Here is a 17,102-nt window from a genome sequence, read left to right on the forward strand (position 1 = left end):
CTGCATGTTATATATATACCTGTTTGTATGCTGTAACACACCTTGTATGCTTATAATACATCTCACCTTAAAAACAAAATTAAAAACCATTGTCCCCCCCCCTTTTTTTTTTTGAGACAGTGTCTGGCTCTGTCACCCAGGCTGGAGTGCAGTGGCATGATCTTGGCTCACTGCAGCCGTGACCTCCTGGGGCTCAAGCGATCCTGCCACCTCAGCCTTCCTAATAGCTGACACTACAGGTGTGCACCACCATGCCTGAAGAATTTTTGTAGTAGTATTATTTTTTTGGTAGAGATGGGGTTTCACTATGTTGCCCAGGCTAGTCTCAAACTCCTGGGCTCAAGTGATCCACCTGCCTGGCCCGCCAAAGTGCTGAGATTACAGGTGTGCACCACCGCCCCCAGGCTACCTTGATTAACATCACCTTCCAGCTCATCTTTAGAGCAACATGCCTCATAAGAATTGTCAATACTCGCTGGTTGCACTCCTCCTATTCTCTCTTAAGACTCCTCCAATTAAGTTTTGTCTAAAATGGCCCACTGTAATTAAGATAACCAGTATACAATAGGTTGTCAAATCCATTCAATTCCTAGTATTCGTCTTACTTACCTCAGCTTCATTTCCTCCCAAAAACATTTTTCTTACTTGGCTTTCTGAAGAAAACTACTTCTTGATATACCATTGTCATAAGAGGAGCGAAGTGTCCTTTGCTAGTCTTCCTCATCTGCCAGAATGTCGGGGCATGCCCCAGGACTCAGTCCTTAGACCTCATCTTCCCTCATTACATTCACTCCTATGGTAATGTTATCCAGTCTTGTGGCTCTAAATCCATCTATATGCTAATGACTTCCAAACACGTGTCTCCAACCTGGACCTCTGCCATAAAATCCTAATGTAGGTGTCCAATTACCTTACTTGACATTCACCATTTGGATGTCTAAAACCAAACTCCTGATTTTCCTCATAAGCCATTACTCCCACAGTCTTTCTCATCTTATAAATGACAACCCTACAATTCCAGGTATTCAGTTTTTTAAAAAATGGAGTCATGCAGGCGGGTGGGGTGGCCCACACCTGCAACCTCAGCACTTTGGGAGGTGAAGGTGGGTAGATCATGAGTTCAGGAGATGGAGACCATCCTGGCCAACACGGTGAAATCCCGTTTCTACTAAAATACACACACACACAAAAATTAGCCGGGCATGGTGGCGAGCGCCTGTAGCCCCAGATACTTGGGAGGCTGAGGCAGGGGAATCGCTTGAATCCAGGAGGCAGAGGTTGCGGTGAGTCAAGATCACACCACTGCACTCCAGCCTGGTGACAGAGTGAGACTCCGTCTCAAAAACAAACAAACAAACAAACAAAAAATGCAGTCATGCTTTATTCATTTTTTTCCCTCTCATACCACTCACTTCCAAACCATCAGCAAATTCTGTCAGCTGTACCTTCAAAATTTTTTAAAATTCTACCACTTTAAACATTTGTGGAAGATGAAGGAGGTAGTGGAAGTATAGATTCTGGATCACTCTAAATCCTCACATAAAAACAGTAATTAGATAGCAACACCAAAAAGCCAAGGATTACATTTAAAACAAGACTATACAAAGTGGTACACAGTAAGAGCTAAAGTGAAGGCTCCTTTGAACAAAACTCACTTGAAGGACAGCTATATTAAAATAGTCCAACTGCAAGAGGAGACAAATAATTTGGACAGGATTAAGAATGGGGTTCAAGGAGGAAAAATGACTTGCCTACAGCCACACAGGTAATTAATATCCTAAAATATATAATGATAGACACTGGGATAGAGGTTTTCTCAAATCCCTTGATCACAAAATGTTAGCAACTTGATCCTTCAGAAGACTTTTCCTTCATGGGATTACATCATCATTAATTTGATTAAGCTTAAGTAAAAGAGAGTTGCAGTGTGGTTTCATTTTAAGTGTTTTATTTGACATGAAACTCCTTCCTTTTCATCCTCATGCCAGTCAGGCTATTAACTGGTACAGACTCCCCTCAAAAAAAATCACTAGCCAACCAATTCTTCAAACAGGCAAATTCTAATCAGTCAGAACATCCCTGTTGTATTACTAGGAAAAGCTGGTCGGCCGGGCGCGGTGGCTCACGCTTGTAATCCCAGCACTTTGGGAGGCCGAGGCGGGCGGATCACTAGGTCAGGAGATCGAGACCACAGTGAAACCCTGTCTCTACTAAAAATACAAAAAATTAGCCGGGCGTGGGGGCGTGGTGGCGGGCGCCTGTAGTCCCAGCTACTCGGAGAGGCTGAGGCAGGAGAATGGCGTGAACCCAGGAGGCGGAGCTTGCAGTGAGCCGAGATCGTGCCACTGCACTCCAGCCCGGGCGACAGAGCGAGACTCCGTCTCAAAAAAAAAAAAAGAAAAGCTGGTCTACGGACGATGATAGTAGCAAATTCCCATATAAAAATAGAGCAACAACACAGAAAACCTCAAATCTCATGACAACTTCTGTCAACAAAGCTCAGTGAAACAGTACCCCTTAAATACAAGCAGATAGGGATAAGCCACCAACAGCCACCAGGCCTATGTTATAGCTGTTATAGGTATCTGTCTGGGAGAAAGAAAAGGAAAATGGAGGCAACATGAAATGGACCCCAGAATAGCTAACTGGAAGGTACAGTGGGCCAATTTAAGAAACACAGCTGAGACTAACAGAGGGGTCTTGCTGTTTCCAGTAGTGAGTGAGTGCAAAGTACCCACACTAAGGATTAAAGAAGCCCAGCATTGGGACAGATCTGCTAGAAGTGTAAGAACATGTCTTATTTCATAAATCACAAATACTAACTTTTTTGAAGAATAAAAATACATCATATTAGGACTTATGAGAATGTAATATTTATTGAATGAATAAATAAACCTCTTTTATCTGTGAATATATGTTCACCTAAGGTCTTCCTGATAAAACACAGTAAAAGCTTTCAAACTATTTTGCTATAACCTATAAGAAATATATTTGTTGAATCAGCATACACATACATACATGTATATATATAATGAAAACATTTTTCTGAAATGTTTGTCCTTACTACTCTGAGATACTTTGATTTTTTATTCTAGTATATATATACATAAACTAATATATATATTAGTATATATATTAGTATGTTTACTTATACAAATATATATTATATATTAGTATGTTTACTAATATATATACAAATATATATTATATATATATTAGTATGTTTACTAATATATATACAAATATATATCATATATATATATGCTTTTTTTTTTTTTTGGCAGCGGGGGAGGGCATAAAAGGAGGCTGGTCCCAATCTATTTTTTTGGCAGGGGGTGAGGGCATAAGAGAAGGCTGGTCCCAACCTACAGTATGAAAAACACGGCCACAGCACAGCAGTTAAGGTATGTGAGAGTCTAGTTTCAAATCCTGACTCTGCCATGTCTGAGCTGTTACCTTGGGCAAAGTACTTAATTTCTCTGTGCTTAAGTTTCTTCATCTATAAAAAAACTGTATTTATCCCACAAAGTTCTTTAGGAGTTAAAATGAGTTTATCCATAAAAAGTGCTTGGAATATTGTCTGGGACACAGTGAGTGTTCAATAAATGTGTACTATTTATTGATCTTGCTGTCATTGTTACTCAGGTCAAAGTCTAAGAATTTGGGTCCAACATATAAGAAAAACTTTTTTTTTTTAAGTTAGCAAATTGTCTTTATTCAGAAGAATAAAGTTACGTGAAACTGGGACTGGACATGAGGCTGCCCTCCTCCTTGAACCTCCAGCTGTGCCAAATGACACAGAAATGACACTGTGTGTGGCACAATCAACTGGCAAAAAATGGCAAGTCACAGGCCATGTGATGGCTCTGGCTAATGCAGGTAGACATTCAGGGTGCCCCAGGGAGGTCAGGCCCACTGAGGAGTGGGATGAAGCCCTGAGATGGAGCGGCCACCACTGAGACACTTGTCTGGCCATCCAGTTGCCCACTGGTCGTGAGACTCTTGGGCTGCAGCCCTGATGCCTGGAGACTTTGGTATCAGCTTTTAGCCTCACTGGACTTCCAACCCCGGAAGTTTCTGTCCTGCCCACTTCGTGCACGGGTGCGGGGCTGCCAGCCAGTCCGTCCGGTGGTCTGCGCCAGTGAGCGTGGCCACCTGCTGGCCCAGCTGCTCAGCAGCGGCCAGGCCAGAGCACCCGCTACACTGCAGCCCACCTGGCCCAGGCAAAGACCCTGGCGCCGACTGCAGCCGAGAAACTTTTAAAGTGAGCTATAATCTGATATAAAAAATACTCCGAAAACAAATTAGGAAGGGAACTGCTAAATTCCATGTTAAGAAAAAATTATCTTAGTCAATAACCAAAATTGTCAGTTCTGTGCATTTTTTGTTGTCTTTTTTTTTTTTTTTTTTGCCATAGTTTCAGGCACTGCTTACCTATGATGTCATTTCTCATTGCTTCTGTAATTGGTATTGGTTTAGCAGCATCTGGAGATATATATTTGGTAAAAGTATTCACTGCATCTTGTTCTATACCTGCAAGGGAAGAAGAGAACTTCAAAAATCAAAAAGCAACTTAGACTCCAGTAATGAATTATATTCATGAATAGAAGGGCTTAGATCACTGTGAGTTCCTATTGTAAAATAAACTTCCATCACAAAGGTGCTTTTTCATTGTTTGGTTTGTGGAAGAGGAGAGTTACATGGGGGTGTTCAAAGCTATTGAAAATGCGTATGATGAAAAAACTATGCATGAATTTCAAAGTACTTTTACACCAAAATAAACTCATATTAACCTGTTATAACGTATCTGAACAGGATCTACTTTGAGGCACTAAGAAGGAGAAAATATCAGTTTGAAGACAGCCCCTATTGGAGCAACATGAATTCTGCTAAAATGGAAGAATAAACATCAAATTTATGGTGAAGCTTGGGTGGATGAACGATAAAATTATTGATGCTTTACCAAAAGTTTATGGGGACAATGCCTCAAAGGACAGAGCGAGACTCCATCTCAAAAAAACAAAAAAAAATCAAGTATTAATAATTATGACAGAAACCACCAAAGGCAGGTGTTAAAGTGTTATCTTCCTAATGTGCTTGCTAAAGGGAAAACAGCAAATTAATATAGAGAATATCATCCTTTGATTTGATTTGAAATCCTAATAAGTATGTCAAGATGAAATAAGCACACTCTTCTGTCTCTCCCATGGAATGCAACTCAAAACAATGGACAAATGTATCCAAGGACCTGGAAGCAGGTGGACTGAGAAAAGTAACCAGAACTTGCAGTACCTCCGTACTCCTGACAAGTCTGTCCAGCACCTCCTGGTCTGGACTCAAAAGCTGAAAACTACACACCAGATGTGCAAAGAAGAAGTTCCAAGACAGGCCCTCTATTTCTGGTCTGAGGAACAGGAAAGGGGGCTCTCACGGATCAAAGAGAGTGGAGGAAATCCCCCGGGTTGTTTTGTTTTGTTCGTTTCTCTCCTTCGACTCCCAGGCAGCATCAGAGCAGCCATAGCAGCAATGACAGCAGCTCCAAGATTCCTACTTTCTGACAAGAGAAACTGCAGTCCCAAGAGGAAGAAGAGAAGTCTTGGCCACAGAGGCTGACATAGCTACAAGAAGTGTGCTGAAGTACAGGGAATCTAAAGCCCTGACTTTGTAGCCAGACAACAGGAAAGGGATAAAGGGAGGTTCTTAGGAGGCAGAACGTGTCAGGGACATCACAGAAAAGAAGGAGCCCATGAAAACGTCGAGTTGTATGTGCACTCCCGGGGCCACTTGTGAGCTGGGTGTGCATGGCCCTGCTTCTAAAAGTGTACAAAGGCTTTGGGACCTCACCATTGGCCAGGTCCCAGACTGGACACAAAAAGGCACATAAGCAGATAAGATACAAAACTGAACTGATGATGGAACCAGAGCCTACAGAATGCTGGTTGGAATTTGTGGCCTGAACCTAACTAGGTCAACTGCTTGTTAAAACAAAAACTTCAATATTTTCCACAGGATTTAAACAAGATTCAGAATCATGTAACGTAAGTCAAACTGTCCAAGATACAATCCAAAATTAATTGTCATACAAAGAACCAGAAAATCCCATTATCTCACAAGAGAAAAGACAATCAAGAGGACACATATGCTGGGATTATAAAACAAATTTTAAGTAGCTACTAAAACCATGCTCTAAGAAATAAGGTCACCCCTGAAACAAATGATAAGAGTTTCAGGAACAAAGTAGAAGACATACACAAAAAAAGAAAATTTTAGAACTAAAAAACATAATAAACAAAATTTAAAATTCACTACAAAGACTCAATAACAGAATGGAAATGACAGGGGAAAGAACCAGTGAATTTGAAGACAGAGGCATAGAAATTTTCGAAGCTGAACAACAGGAAAAAAGAATTTAAAGAAGTAAATAAAGCCTCAGGAACCTGCCAAACAATAACAAAACTAACATTTGGGCTACTAAAATCCTCGAAGGAAAAGAGAAAAAGTGCAATGTCAAAAAAATATTTAAAGATTTAGCCGGGCGCGGTGGCTCACACCTGTAATCCCAGCACTTTGGGAGGCCGATGAGGGTGGATCATGAGGTCAGGAAATCGAGACTATCCTGGCCAACATAGTGAAACCCCGTCTCTACTAAAAATACAAAAATTAGCTGGGTGTGGTGGCACGCACCTGTAATCCCAGCTACTCAGGAGGCTGAGGCAGAAGAACCACTTGAACCCAGGAGGCGGAGGTTGCAGTGAGCCAAGATCATGCCACTGCACTCCAGCCTGGTAACAGAAAGAGAGACTCTGTCTCAAAAAAAAAAAAGAGGAAAAAAAAAAAGGTATTATTAAATCTTTATTATATTTCTTTTCTCTCTCTTTTTTAACCTCATCCCTAGTTCTATTTTTATGGTGGTTAAGTTTTCTACATTCCACTTGAAGTTATAAAATATTAAATGTGAGTACACCGTGAAAAGTATGTATATTGCAATTCCTAGAGAAGCCACTAAAAAGCCTACATAAAAAGATACAATCAAGAACTCAATATATAAATTCTAGAAAAAGGCAGAGCATGTTGGCTCACGCCTGTAATCCCAGCACTTTGGGAGGCCGAGGCAGGTGGATCACTTGAGGTCAAGAGTTCAAGACTAGCCTGGCCAATATGGTGAAACCCTGTCTCTACTAAAAATACAAAAAAATTAGCTGGGTATAGTGGCACATGCCTGCAGTCCCAGCTACTTGGGAGCTGTGGCAGGAGAATCACTCAAAAAAATAAAATAAACAAGTAAAATAAATAAATTTAAGGAAAAATTCAAATAATCCAAAAGAAAGCAAAAAAGGGGAAATCAAAGAGGGAGAAACAGAGAAACACATACTAAACTGGTAATCTAAATCCAAAGATATTAATATTATTATGGGTAATATAATTAAATTATATTAATACCAATAATTATATTTACACATTATAAATACTCCCAGTGCAAGTTACATTTAATGTAAATAATTATACTAAACTTTATATTAAAATAATTAAATTTACCAACAAAAACCCTGTATTGTGAGAAAAGATTAAAAATAACATGACTCGGCTGGGGGCAGTGGCTCACGCCTGTAATCCCAGCACTTTGGGAGGCCAAAGTAGATGGATCACCTGAGGTCAGGAGTTTAAGACCAGCCTGGCTAACATGGTGAAAACCCGTTTCTACTAAAAATACAAAAAATTAGCCAGGCATGGTGCACGTGCCTGTAATCTCAGCTACTCGGGAGGCTGAGGCAGGAGAATCGCTTCAACCCAGGAGGTGGAGGTTGCGGTGAGCCAAGATTGCACCGCTGCACTCCAGCTTGGGCAACAAGAGCAAAACTCTGTCTCAAAAAATAAATAAATAAATAAATAAATAACACGACCCAACTATATGCTGCCTACAAGAAGCTCCCTTTAAACAAAATTATAAAGGTAGATCAAAAGTAAAAAAATGGAAAAAGATATGCCATGCAGGCACTAATCAAATGAAAGCTGCAGTGTGTATATAAATTGGACAACAGATATTTCTGATCTCAGAACAAGGAAAATTACCATAAAGAAGGAATTACATAATGATAAAACAGGCAATTCACCCAGAAGATACGATCCTAAATGTGTACACACCTAACAACAGAGCCTCAAAATACATGAAGCAAAACCAGATAGAGCTGAAAGTAAAATTGGAAAAAAAATTGTAGTTGGAAAGTTCAACACTCTTCTGAGTAATAAAGTAATATAATTGCATACAAAATATCAGCAAGAATAAAGAAAAACTGAACACCATCATTAACCAACTAAATCGACTTGACATTTATAGAAAACTGTCCAAAAACAGAATGTACATTCTTTACACTGTATGTGGTGTATTCACATTAAAAAAAATTTTTTAATGTTATTTTTAAAAATTAATAAATGAAATCATTCAAAATATATTCTCTGACCATAATATAATGAAATGAGAAATAAATGGTAGAAAAATAACAGGAAAAAAGTCTCCAATTGCTTGCAAACTAAATAACATATTTCTAAATAATTCATGGGTAAAAGAATAAGACTCAAGGGAAATTAGAACATTTCATTTGTGCTCAGTTCAAAATACCAGAATTCGTGGGGGTGTAGCTAAAGCAGTGGTTAGAAGGAAATTTACAGTATTAAATGCTTATCTTAGAAAAGAAAGGTCTCAAACCAGAAATCTAAGTTTCTACTTTAAGCAACTTGGAGAAAAAAAAGAGTAAAATAAACCCAAAGCAAGCAGAAATAATAGAAAAGAAATAATAAAGAGCAGAAAATCAATAAAATTGAAAACAAAACAACAGAAAAATCAAAACAAAAGCTAGTTCTTTGAAAAGACTAATAAATCCCTATACAGTCTGACAAAGAAAAACAAGACACAATTGCCAACACCAGGAATAAAAGAGGGGTACCACTACAAACCCGAAATGCTATAAATAATTACATGCCCATAAATTTGACAATTCAATACAATTAATTGCTCAAAGGCCATAAACTACAGTAAAAATTCACTCAGGAAGAAATAGGTAACTTAAATAGTCCTATATCTATTAAATAATCTCAATTCATAGTTTAAAATACTCTGAAAAAGAAAACCCTAGGCCCCTGCCAGGCACGGTGGCTCACATCTATAATCCTAACACTTTGGGAGGCCAAGGTGGGCGAATCACTTGAGGTCACAAGTTTGAGACCAGCTTGGCTAACGTGGTGAAACCCTGTCTACACTAAAAATACAAAAATTAGTCGGGCATGGTGGCACACGCTTGTAATCCCAGCTATTTGGGAGGCTGAGGCAGGAGGATAACTTGAACCAGGGGAGGCAGAGGTTGCAGTAAGCCAAGATCTCACCACGGCACTCCAACCTGGGTGACAGAAGTGAGACTGTCTCACACACAAAAAACAAAACCCTAGGCCAAGACAGCATTACTTCCCAATTCAACCAAATATCTAAAGAAGAAATGACACCAATTCTACACAATCTCTTCTAGAAAATGGAAATAGAGTAAAAATGAAAACTTCCCAATTCATTTTATAAGGCCAGCATTACCCAATTTTAAGACTTACTATACAGTAATTAAGACCATGTGGTATTAACGAAGGAATAGACACACACACCATGAAACAGAAAAAGGAGTCGGCTGGGCGCGGTGGCTCACGCTTGTAATCCCAGCACTTTGGGAGGCCGAGGCGGGTGGATCACGAGGTCAGGAGATCGAGACCACGGTGAAACCCCGTCTCTACTAAAAATACAAAAAATTAGCCGGGCGTGGTGGCGGGCGCCTGTAGTCCCAGCTACTCGGAGAGGCTGAGGCAGGAGAATGGCGTGAACCCGGGAGGCGGAGCTTGCAGTGAGCCGAGATTGCGCCACTGCACTCCAGCCTGGGCGACAGAGCGAGACTCCGTCTCAAAAAAAAAAAAAAAAAAAAAAAAAAAAAAGAAAAAGGAGTCCAAAAACAGGCCTAGACAAATATGGCTAAAGTACAAAGGCAATTCAATGGAGTAAAGTTGTCTTTTCAACAAATGGTATTAGAACAACTAGACATCCATATGTAAAAATAAACAAAAAACAAAAAACCTGGCCTAACCCTCATACTTACACGACATTAACTCAAAAAAGATATACATCTAAATGTAAAGTGCAAAACCATAATACTTTTTTTTTTTGAGATGGAGTCTTGCTGTGTTGCCCAGGCTGGAGTGCAGTGGCACGATCTCGGCTCACTGCAAGCTTCGCCTCCCGGGTTCACACCATTCTCCTGCCTCAACCTCTCAAGTAGCTGGGACTACAGGCGCCCGCCACTACGCCCGGCTAATTTTTTTTTTTTTTTGTATTTTTAGTAGAGATGGGGTTTCACCGCATTAGCCAGGATGGTCTCAATCTCCTGACCTCGTAATCTGCCCGCCTCGGCTTCTCAAAGTGCTGAGATTACAGGCATAGTCACAGCGCCTGGCCAACCACAATACTTTAATACTTTTAAAAGGAAACATATGAGAAAATCTTCATGACCTTTGCTTAGGCAAAGGGCTCTTAGGTATGACTCTGAAGGCACAATTCATACAAGAAAAAAATGACAAGTTGAATGTAAATTAAAAAAAAAAAGTCCTGATTGGGCACAGTGGCTCACGCCTGTAATCCCACCACTTTGGGAGGCCAAGGTGGGTGGATCACTTGAGGTCAAGAGTTCAAGACCAGCCTGGCCAACATGGTGAAACCCCATTTCTACTAAAAATACAAAAAAATTAGCCAGGTGTGGTGGTGCATGCCTATAATCCCAGCTACTAGGGAGGCTAAGGCAGGAGAACTGCTTGAACCCAGGAGGTGGAGGTTGCAGTGAGCCGAGATTGCCTCACTGCACTCCAGCCTCGGCGACAAAGCAAGACGCTGTCTCAAAAAAAAAAAAAAAAAAAAGAAAAAAAGAGAGAAAAGGCAAAGCTATTGAGACGGAGAAAGATCAGTGGTTGCCAAATGTTGGGACAGAGGTGGGGTTTGACTTCAAAGGTGAAGGAACTAACTGTTCTTTACCCTTACAGTGGTGACAGTTACAGGAATCTATGTATGTGTTAAAACTGATACAAGTATACATTTTAAAAAGGTCAAACTTATTATATATAATATTTGAAGATAATGAAAAAGGGAAAAATGTAACTAATGCTCTTTTAATAACTCCACTGCTATTTCTATTTTTATTGAAAATTACCACCAAAGCAAAGACAGTTTCTAAAAACAATAAATATATTACAATTACAGAAACATAATCCTAGCACTTTGGGAGGCCGAGGTGGGCAGATCACGAAGTCAGGAATTCAAGACCAGCCTGGCCAACATGGCGAAACCCCGTCTCTTCTAAAAATACAAAAATCAGCCAGGCATGGTGGTGGGCACCTGTAATCCCAGCTACTCAGGGGGCTGAGGCAAGAGAATCACTTGAACCCGGGAGGTGGAGGTTGCAGTGAGCTGAGAGTATGTCATTGCACTCCAGCCTGGGTGACACAGTGAGACTCCATCTCAAAAAAAAAACAATTACAGAAACAGACTTTGGGCTTCCATTTCCAGAAACAGGTTAGAAACTCTTCCCAATACTGAATTCCCTCAAAATGTTTTTTAAAAAGATGACTTTGTTTTAAACTAAGGAAAATAGTGGGAGGCAGAAACAAATACAGGCAGTTCCCTTATCTTAAACATTTGGGGCCAGTAGTATTCTGGAATTCAGAATTTTGGAGTTTTACAGGGACAACACATTAAGTTTAACAGAAAGCATATTAATATTCCAGCACCATCTGGGACAATACCCCATAATCAAACACCATCATATTTCTAAAATAAGTACAAACCTGAACTCATACAGGATTAGTACGAGCACCCAAGACAAAAATTCAGTTTTAAGTGGTACCAGAAGGGTAGTGACGCAGGCCCCAGGTGCATGGCAAAAGAAAATGCAAAACACCTGAAATAATTTATACAGAGTACATAGAGAATTCCCACAGACAAAAGTCCAAGAAACATGTTCATGGCCAAAAATCACTAAAATCGGCCGGGCGCAGTGGCTCACGCCTATAATCCCAGCACTCTGGGAGGCCGAGACGGGCGGATCACGAGGTCAGGAGATCGAGACCATCTTGGCTAACACGGTGAAACCCCATTTCTACTAAAAATACAAAAAATTAGCCGGGCGTGTTGGTGGGCGCCTGTAGTCCCAGCTACTTGGGAGGCTGAGGCAGGAGAATGGCGTGAACCCAGGAGGCAGAGCTTGCAGTGAGCTGAGATCGTGCCACTGCACTCCAACCTGGGGGACACAGCGAGACTCCGTCTCAAAAAAAAAAAAAAAAAAATCACTAAAATCACAAGCCACGAAGAGTCTGAATGCGAGGAAACAAAGAAATGCTGAGTCAGGTCCACAAAAACTGTAGATAGTAGAATTATCAGACAAATACATATTTAATAAAACTAAAGAAATAAAAGATGGGATCAAAAGTGGGAGTGAAGGGTGAAAGGAATAAGAAACCACAAAAAATGATCCATAGAAATAAAAAATTCAATAACTTTTTTTCTTTGTTTGAGCTGGGGTCTTGCTGTGTTGCCCAGGCTGGTCTCAAAACTCCTGGGCTCAAGCAATCTTCTCACCTTAAGCTTCCTGAGTAGCTGGGAGTACAAGTGTGTCCCACTTCTCCCAGCTTACAGTAACTTTGTGATGAAAATAACATGCGGTCAGGTGTGGTGACTCATGGCTGTAATCCCAGCACTTTGGGGGGGCCAAGGCAGGTGGGTCACTTGAGGCCAGGAGTTCAAGATCAGCCTGAACAACATGGTGAAACCCTGTGTCTACTAAAATATAAAAATTAGCCAGGTGTGGTGGCGGGCGCCTGTAATCCCAGCTCCTCGGGAGCCTGGCTGAGGGAAGGAAGGAGGGAGGGTGGGAGGAAGGAAATAACATGCTGAAAGCTTGATTCAGTAGCAGATTAGACCTCATTTTAGTTCACTGAGAATGACTGAACTAAAAGATCTGAAGAAATCACTTAGCCCTTTAAGACATAAAGAACATTTAAGATGAAAAAGAAGAACATGAAAGCTGTCTAATCAAAAAAAAACAGGTGCTCTTGTCAAAATGCTTCTAGGTCCACATTTACTGTACAACCTAGAGGAAGTTACCTAACCTTTCTAAGGCCTGGTTTTCTCATGTGTAAATAAGATAATCAGGCCGGGTGCGGTGGCTCACGCCTGTAATCCCAGCACTTTGGGAGGCCGAGGCAGGTGGATCACAAGGTCAGGAGATCGAGACCATCCTGATGAACATGGTGAAACCCCGTCTCTACTAAATATACAAAAAAATTAGCCGGGCATGGTGGCAGGCGCCTGTAGTCCCAGCTACTTGGGAGGCTGAGGCAGGAGAATGGCGTGAACCTGGGAGGTGGAGGTTGCAGAGAGCCGAGATCGCGCAATTGCACTCCAGCCTGGGCGACAGAGTGAGACTCCGTCTCAAAAAAAAAAAAAAAAAAGATAATCATGCCTACTACCTGAATAGAGGTCTTGTGACTAATAAATAAAATCCAAATATACACTAAGCACTGAACTTAATAAATGTCACTTATTGGCAATTTTAAAAAAATTTTTAAAAATTTTATCTGCAAAGTGCAGTAAAATATTAATAAAATTAAGACTGAGAGAGGAAATAAGGCTATGTGGATAACGGTTTGATGTCAAAATCAGTGGAGGGGAAAAGTAAGACATTTGACCCTTCTTCAGTTACTAATTCTGATAACACACTTCTTAGAAGGTCCAGTCACTCCAGATATCCCTCCTGCTCCTTTTTCATACACTGATCTGACTCTACTACACTCTCCAAATTCTCCCAAATTTACAAGTAGTTAGAGGAGAAAAAAAAGATTCCAATCATTTTATTCCTTATCTGAAGTTCTGCTTAGTAAATTAAAAAAAGAAAGTGAGACACACACGTACACACAAGAAAATCACATACTCACTTTTCATTAGTTTTCCTGACAATTCTTTTAGTGGAGAAGCGGGACTATTTCTACTGGCTACTGTAAGTGTAGAGGAAGATTCTTGGGTTTCCATGGAAACTTGCCGAATTCCTGCTCTGGCCATTTCAAGACGGAGAGAATGGTCACTGTCACATTCCTGGGAAAGCTGCAAGTGATTCCGAGTGCTGTTAGTTCTATTATTCAGGTCAATTCCTTCTGAATGAGTCATAAACAACTGTGTTGAGCCGGAATCCTCCAATCTCTTGTCAAGAGAATCAGTTAAAAAAGATGCTGTAGTTTCATGCTTTTTAGATGGAGAGACAGGCTCAGCCAGTGAGCTCTGCTTCACTGTGTTTAGACTGTGTGCTCTTATTCGCGACCAAGTTGTTGAGTGAAAACTTTCAGCCTCTAACCAAAATTTCACCAAATGCTCCATTCGCCGAAGTTCCATGAATTGAATGAAGTAAGGGAGGACAACAGTGTCGTGCAAGACTTGTTCAAGGGTCTTAGAAAGGCTTGATTTGGTCTCTTGAGTCTGGTAGTCCAGACAAGATCTGCCTAAAAGATAGAAGCAAAAGAATTAGTTCAGCAACAAATAATTTCAAATTAACAGATTAGTCGATCACCATTAGCAATAACTGGTACCAGAGACCTTGAATAAAGTTTACTTCCTACCAACTAAATAAAAAAACTACAAATACTATGCTTTTGGTTTCTAAACAAAGTACAATCGTCCAAAACTTGCCTAAATTATTAAAAAGTTCTTTGTTACTCAATAATTCTCATATCTCTTTTAATGGCAATTCAGACCATGTAAATTCTTTTTTTTTTTTGAGACTCTTTTCACTCTTATTGCCCAGGCTGGAGAGCAATGGCTCAATCTCGGCTCAATGCAATCTCCGCCTCCTGGGTTCAAGCGATTCTCTTGACTCAGCCTCCTAGGTAGCTGGAATAACAGGCACCCGCCACCACGCTGAGCTAGTTTTTGTACTTTTAGTAGAGATGGGGTTTCACCATGTTGGTCAGGCTGGTCTCAAACTCCTGACATTCAGCAATCCACCCACCTCGGCCTCCCAAAGTCCTGGGATTGCAGGCGTGAGCCACCGCGCCCAGACCAGACCACATAAATTCTTAAGAAAAAAAACTTATGATACTAATTCCAAAGGGGCCAATAAAAATATTAAAAACTATACTCAACCTCATTAAAAATCCCAGAAAAGCAAATTAACATAAAATGCATTTTTGCCTGTCAAATTAGATTTTTTTCAAAAATTATTAACCAGTAACAAGGGCACAGGAAAACAGGCAACACTCTCATTCGCTGGTCATGAGGATGTAAACTGGCAAAACCTTTTCGGAGGAGCATTCAGGAACAGACAGCAAAGTCTTAGCAAACTGCATGATTTTCAATCCAGTAATTCCACTTGTAGGCACTTATCCTGAGGGAAAATTGTGGATATATCTACAAAGATGTTATGAACTCAGCATTATTCATTCATAGTAGGTTAAAGAGTAGCTTTGAGATCGTACCTTGAAAAATGAAACTAAACTTAATAAAAAATCATTTATCTTATATTTAACTAAATTTAAATTATAACCACAAGCTAATTGTTAGGAAAAACAAAAAATTTTCTTAAAAATTGGCTTTCATAGCATGATCATAAAGATGGGCATTCTTACAAAACTGACTGAGGATTTCATCAATTTGTCAAAAGAGTTTTTCTTAATCCATTGATATATCTTTTTTTTGAAGCACGTCGTGTCATCATCCTCAGTCTTACTGTCAGTGTCAACTAGTTCATCTTTGTCAACATCACAAACTTGAGGAAATTCCGATCTTCTGCAAGATTTACAATTTCTTTTAATTAAATTCTATGAGATAATGCTAGATTCACATGAAGTTGTAAGATACAATACTCAAAGGGCCAGGCATGGTCACTCACGCCTGTAATTCCAGTACTTTGGGAGGCTGGGGTGGGTGGATCACTTGAGCCCAGGAGTTCAAGACCGGCCTGGGCAACATAGTGAAAACCCATCTCTAAAAAAATAATAATACCTAGAGATCCCTTGTACACTTTAGTTTCTCCCATGGTAACATCTTGCAAAGCTATAGTACAATATCACTCTAAGATACTGACAGTGATACAACACTCTAACTTACTCAGATTTCCCCAGTTTTACCTGTACTCATTCCTGTTTTTAGTTCTTTGTAATTTTATCACCTTGAGATTTCTGCATCCACTGCCAAGATACAACTTCAACATCACAAAGATCCCTCATGTTGCACTTTTATAACTACACCCACTTACCCCTCTCACCTCCCTGTCTCTAACATCTGGCAAACACTAATATTTTCATTTCTCTATTTCAAGAATAGTATCCAAATGGAATCATACTGTATGTAGTCTTTAGGGATTGGCTTTTGTCTGACAGCATAATTCCCTTGATATTCACCCAAGTGGTTAAATGTATCAACAGTTTGTTCCTTTTTATTGCTGAGTGGTATTCCATGGTATGAATGAACCAGTTCATTCACCTGCTGAAGAACATCCAGTTGTTCAATATTAAGCTGCTATGAACATTTGTGCACAGGTTTTTATAGGAAGGTAAGTTTTCATTTCTCTGGGATAAATACAGAGTGCAACTGCTATGTCATATGGTAATTGCATGTTTCACCTCATAAGAAACCACCAGCCAAGCATGATGGTTCATGCCTGTAATCCCAGCACTTTGGGAGGCCGAGGCGGGCTGATCACCTGAGGTCAGGAGTTCAAAACCAGCCTGACCAACATGGTGAAACCCCATCTCTACTAAAAATACAAAAATCATCCAGGCATGATGGCAGGCACCTGTCATCCCAGCTACTCAGGAGGCTGAGGCAGGAGAATAGCTTGAACCTGGGAGGCAGAGGTTGCAGTGAGCCAAAAATTGGGCCACTGCACTCCAGCCTGTGAGACTCCGTCTACAAATAAACAAACAAACTGCCTAGGCCGGGCACAGTAGCTCACACCCATAATCCCAGCACTTTGGGAGGCCTATGCGAGTGGATCACTTGAGTCCAGGAGTTCGAGACCAGCCTGGGAAACATGGCAAAA

At 40.4% G+C, this 17,102-nt stretch overlaps 1 protein-coding gene across 3 annotated transcripts in view; it reads right to left on the reverse strand.

Moving 5' to 3' along the window:
• AKAP10 (A-kinase anchoring protein 10) overlaps positions 1–17,102 on the reverse strand; it is a 72,985-nt gene that overhangs the window by 38,508 nt on the left and 17,375 nt on the right. For all 3 annotated transcript variants that reach the window (XM_030827469.1, XM_030827468.1, XM_030827471.1), the window contains 2 exons: positions 14,008–14,565; positions 4,435–4,533 (listed from right to left, as the gene is read on the reverse strand). In XM_030827469.1, the coding sequence (XP_030683329.1) occupies positions 4,435–4,533; positions 14,008–14,565 (657 nt within the window). The remainder of the gene's footprint in view (positions 1–4,434; positions 4,534–14,007; positions 14,566–17,102) is intronic.

The sequence above is a fragment of the Nomascus leucogenys genome, chromosome 14 (assembly GCF_006542625.1).
Source record: "Nomascus leucogenys isolate Asia chromosome 14, Asia_NLE_v1, whole genome shotgun sequence".
Taxonomy (NCBI): domain Eukaryota; kingdom Metazoa; phylum Chordata; class Mammalia; order Primates; family Hylobatidae; genus Nomascus; species Nomascus leucogenys.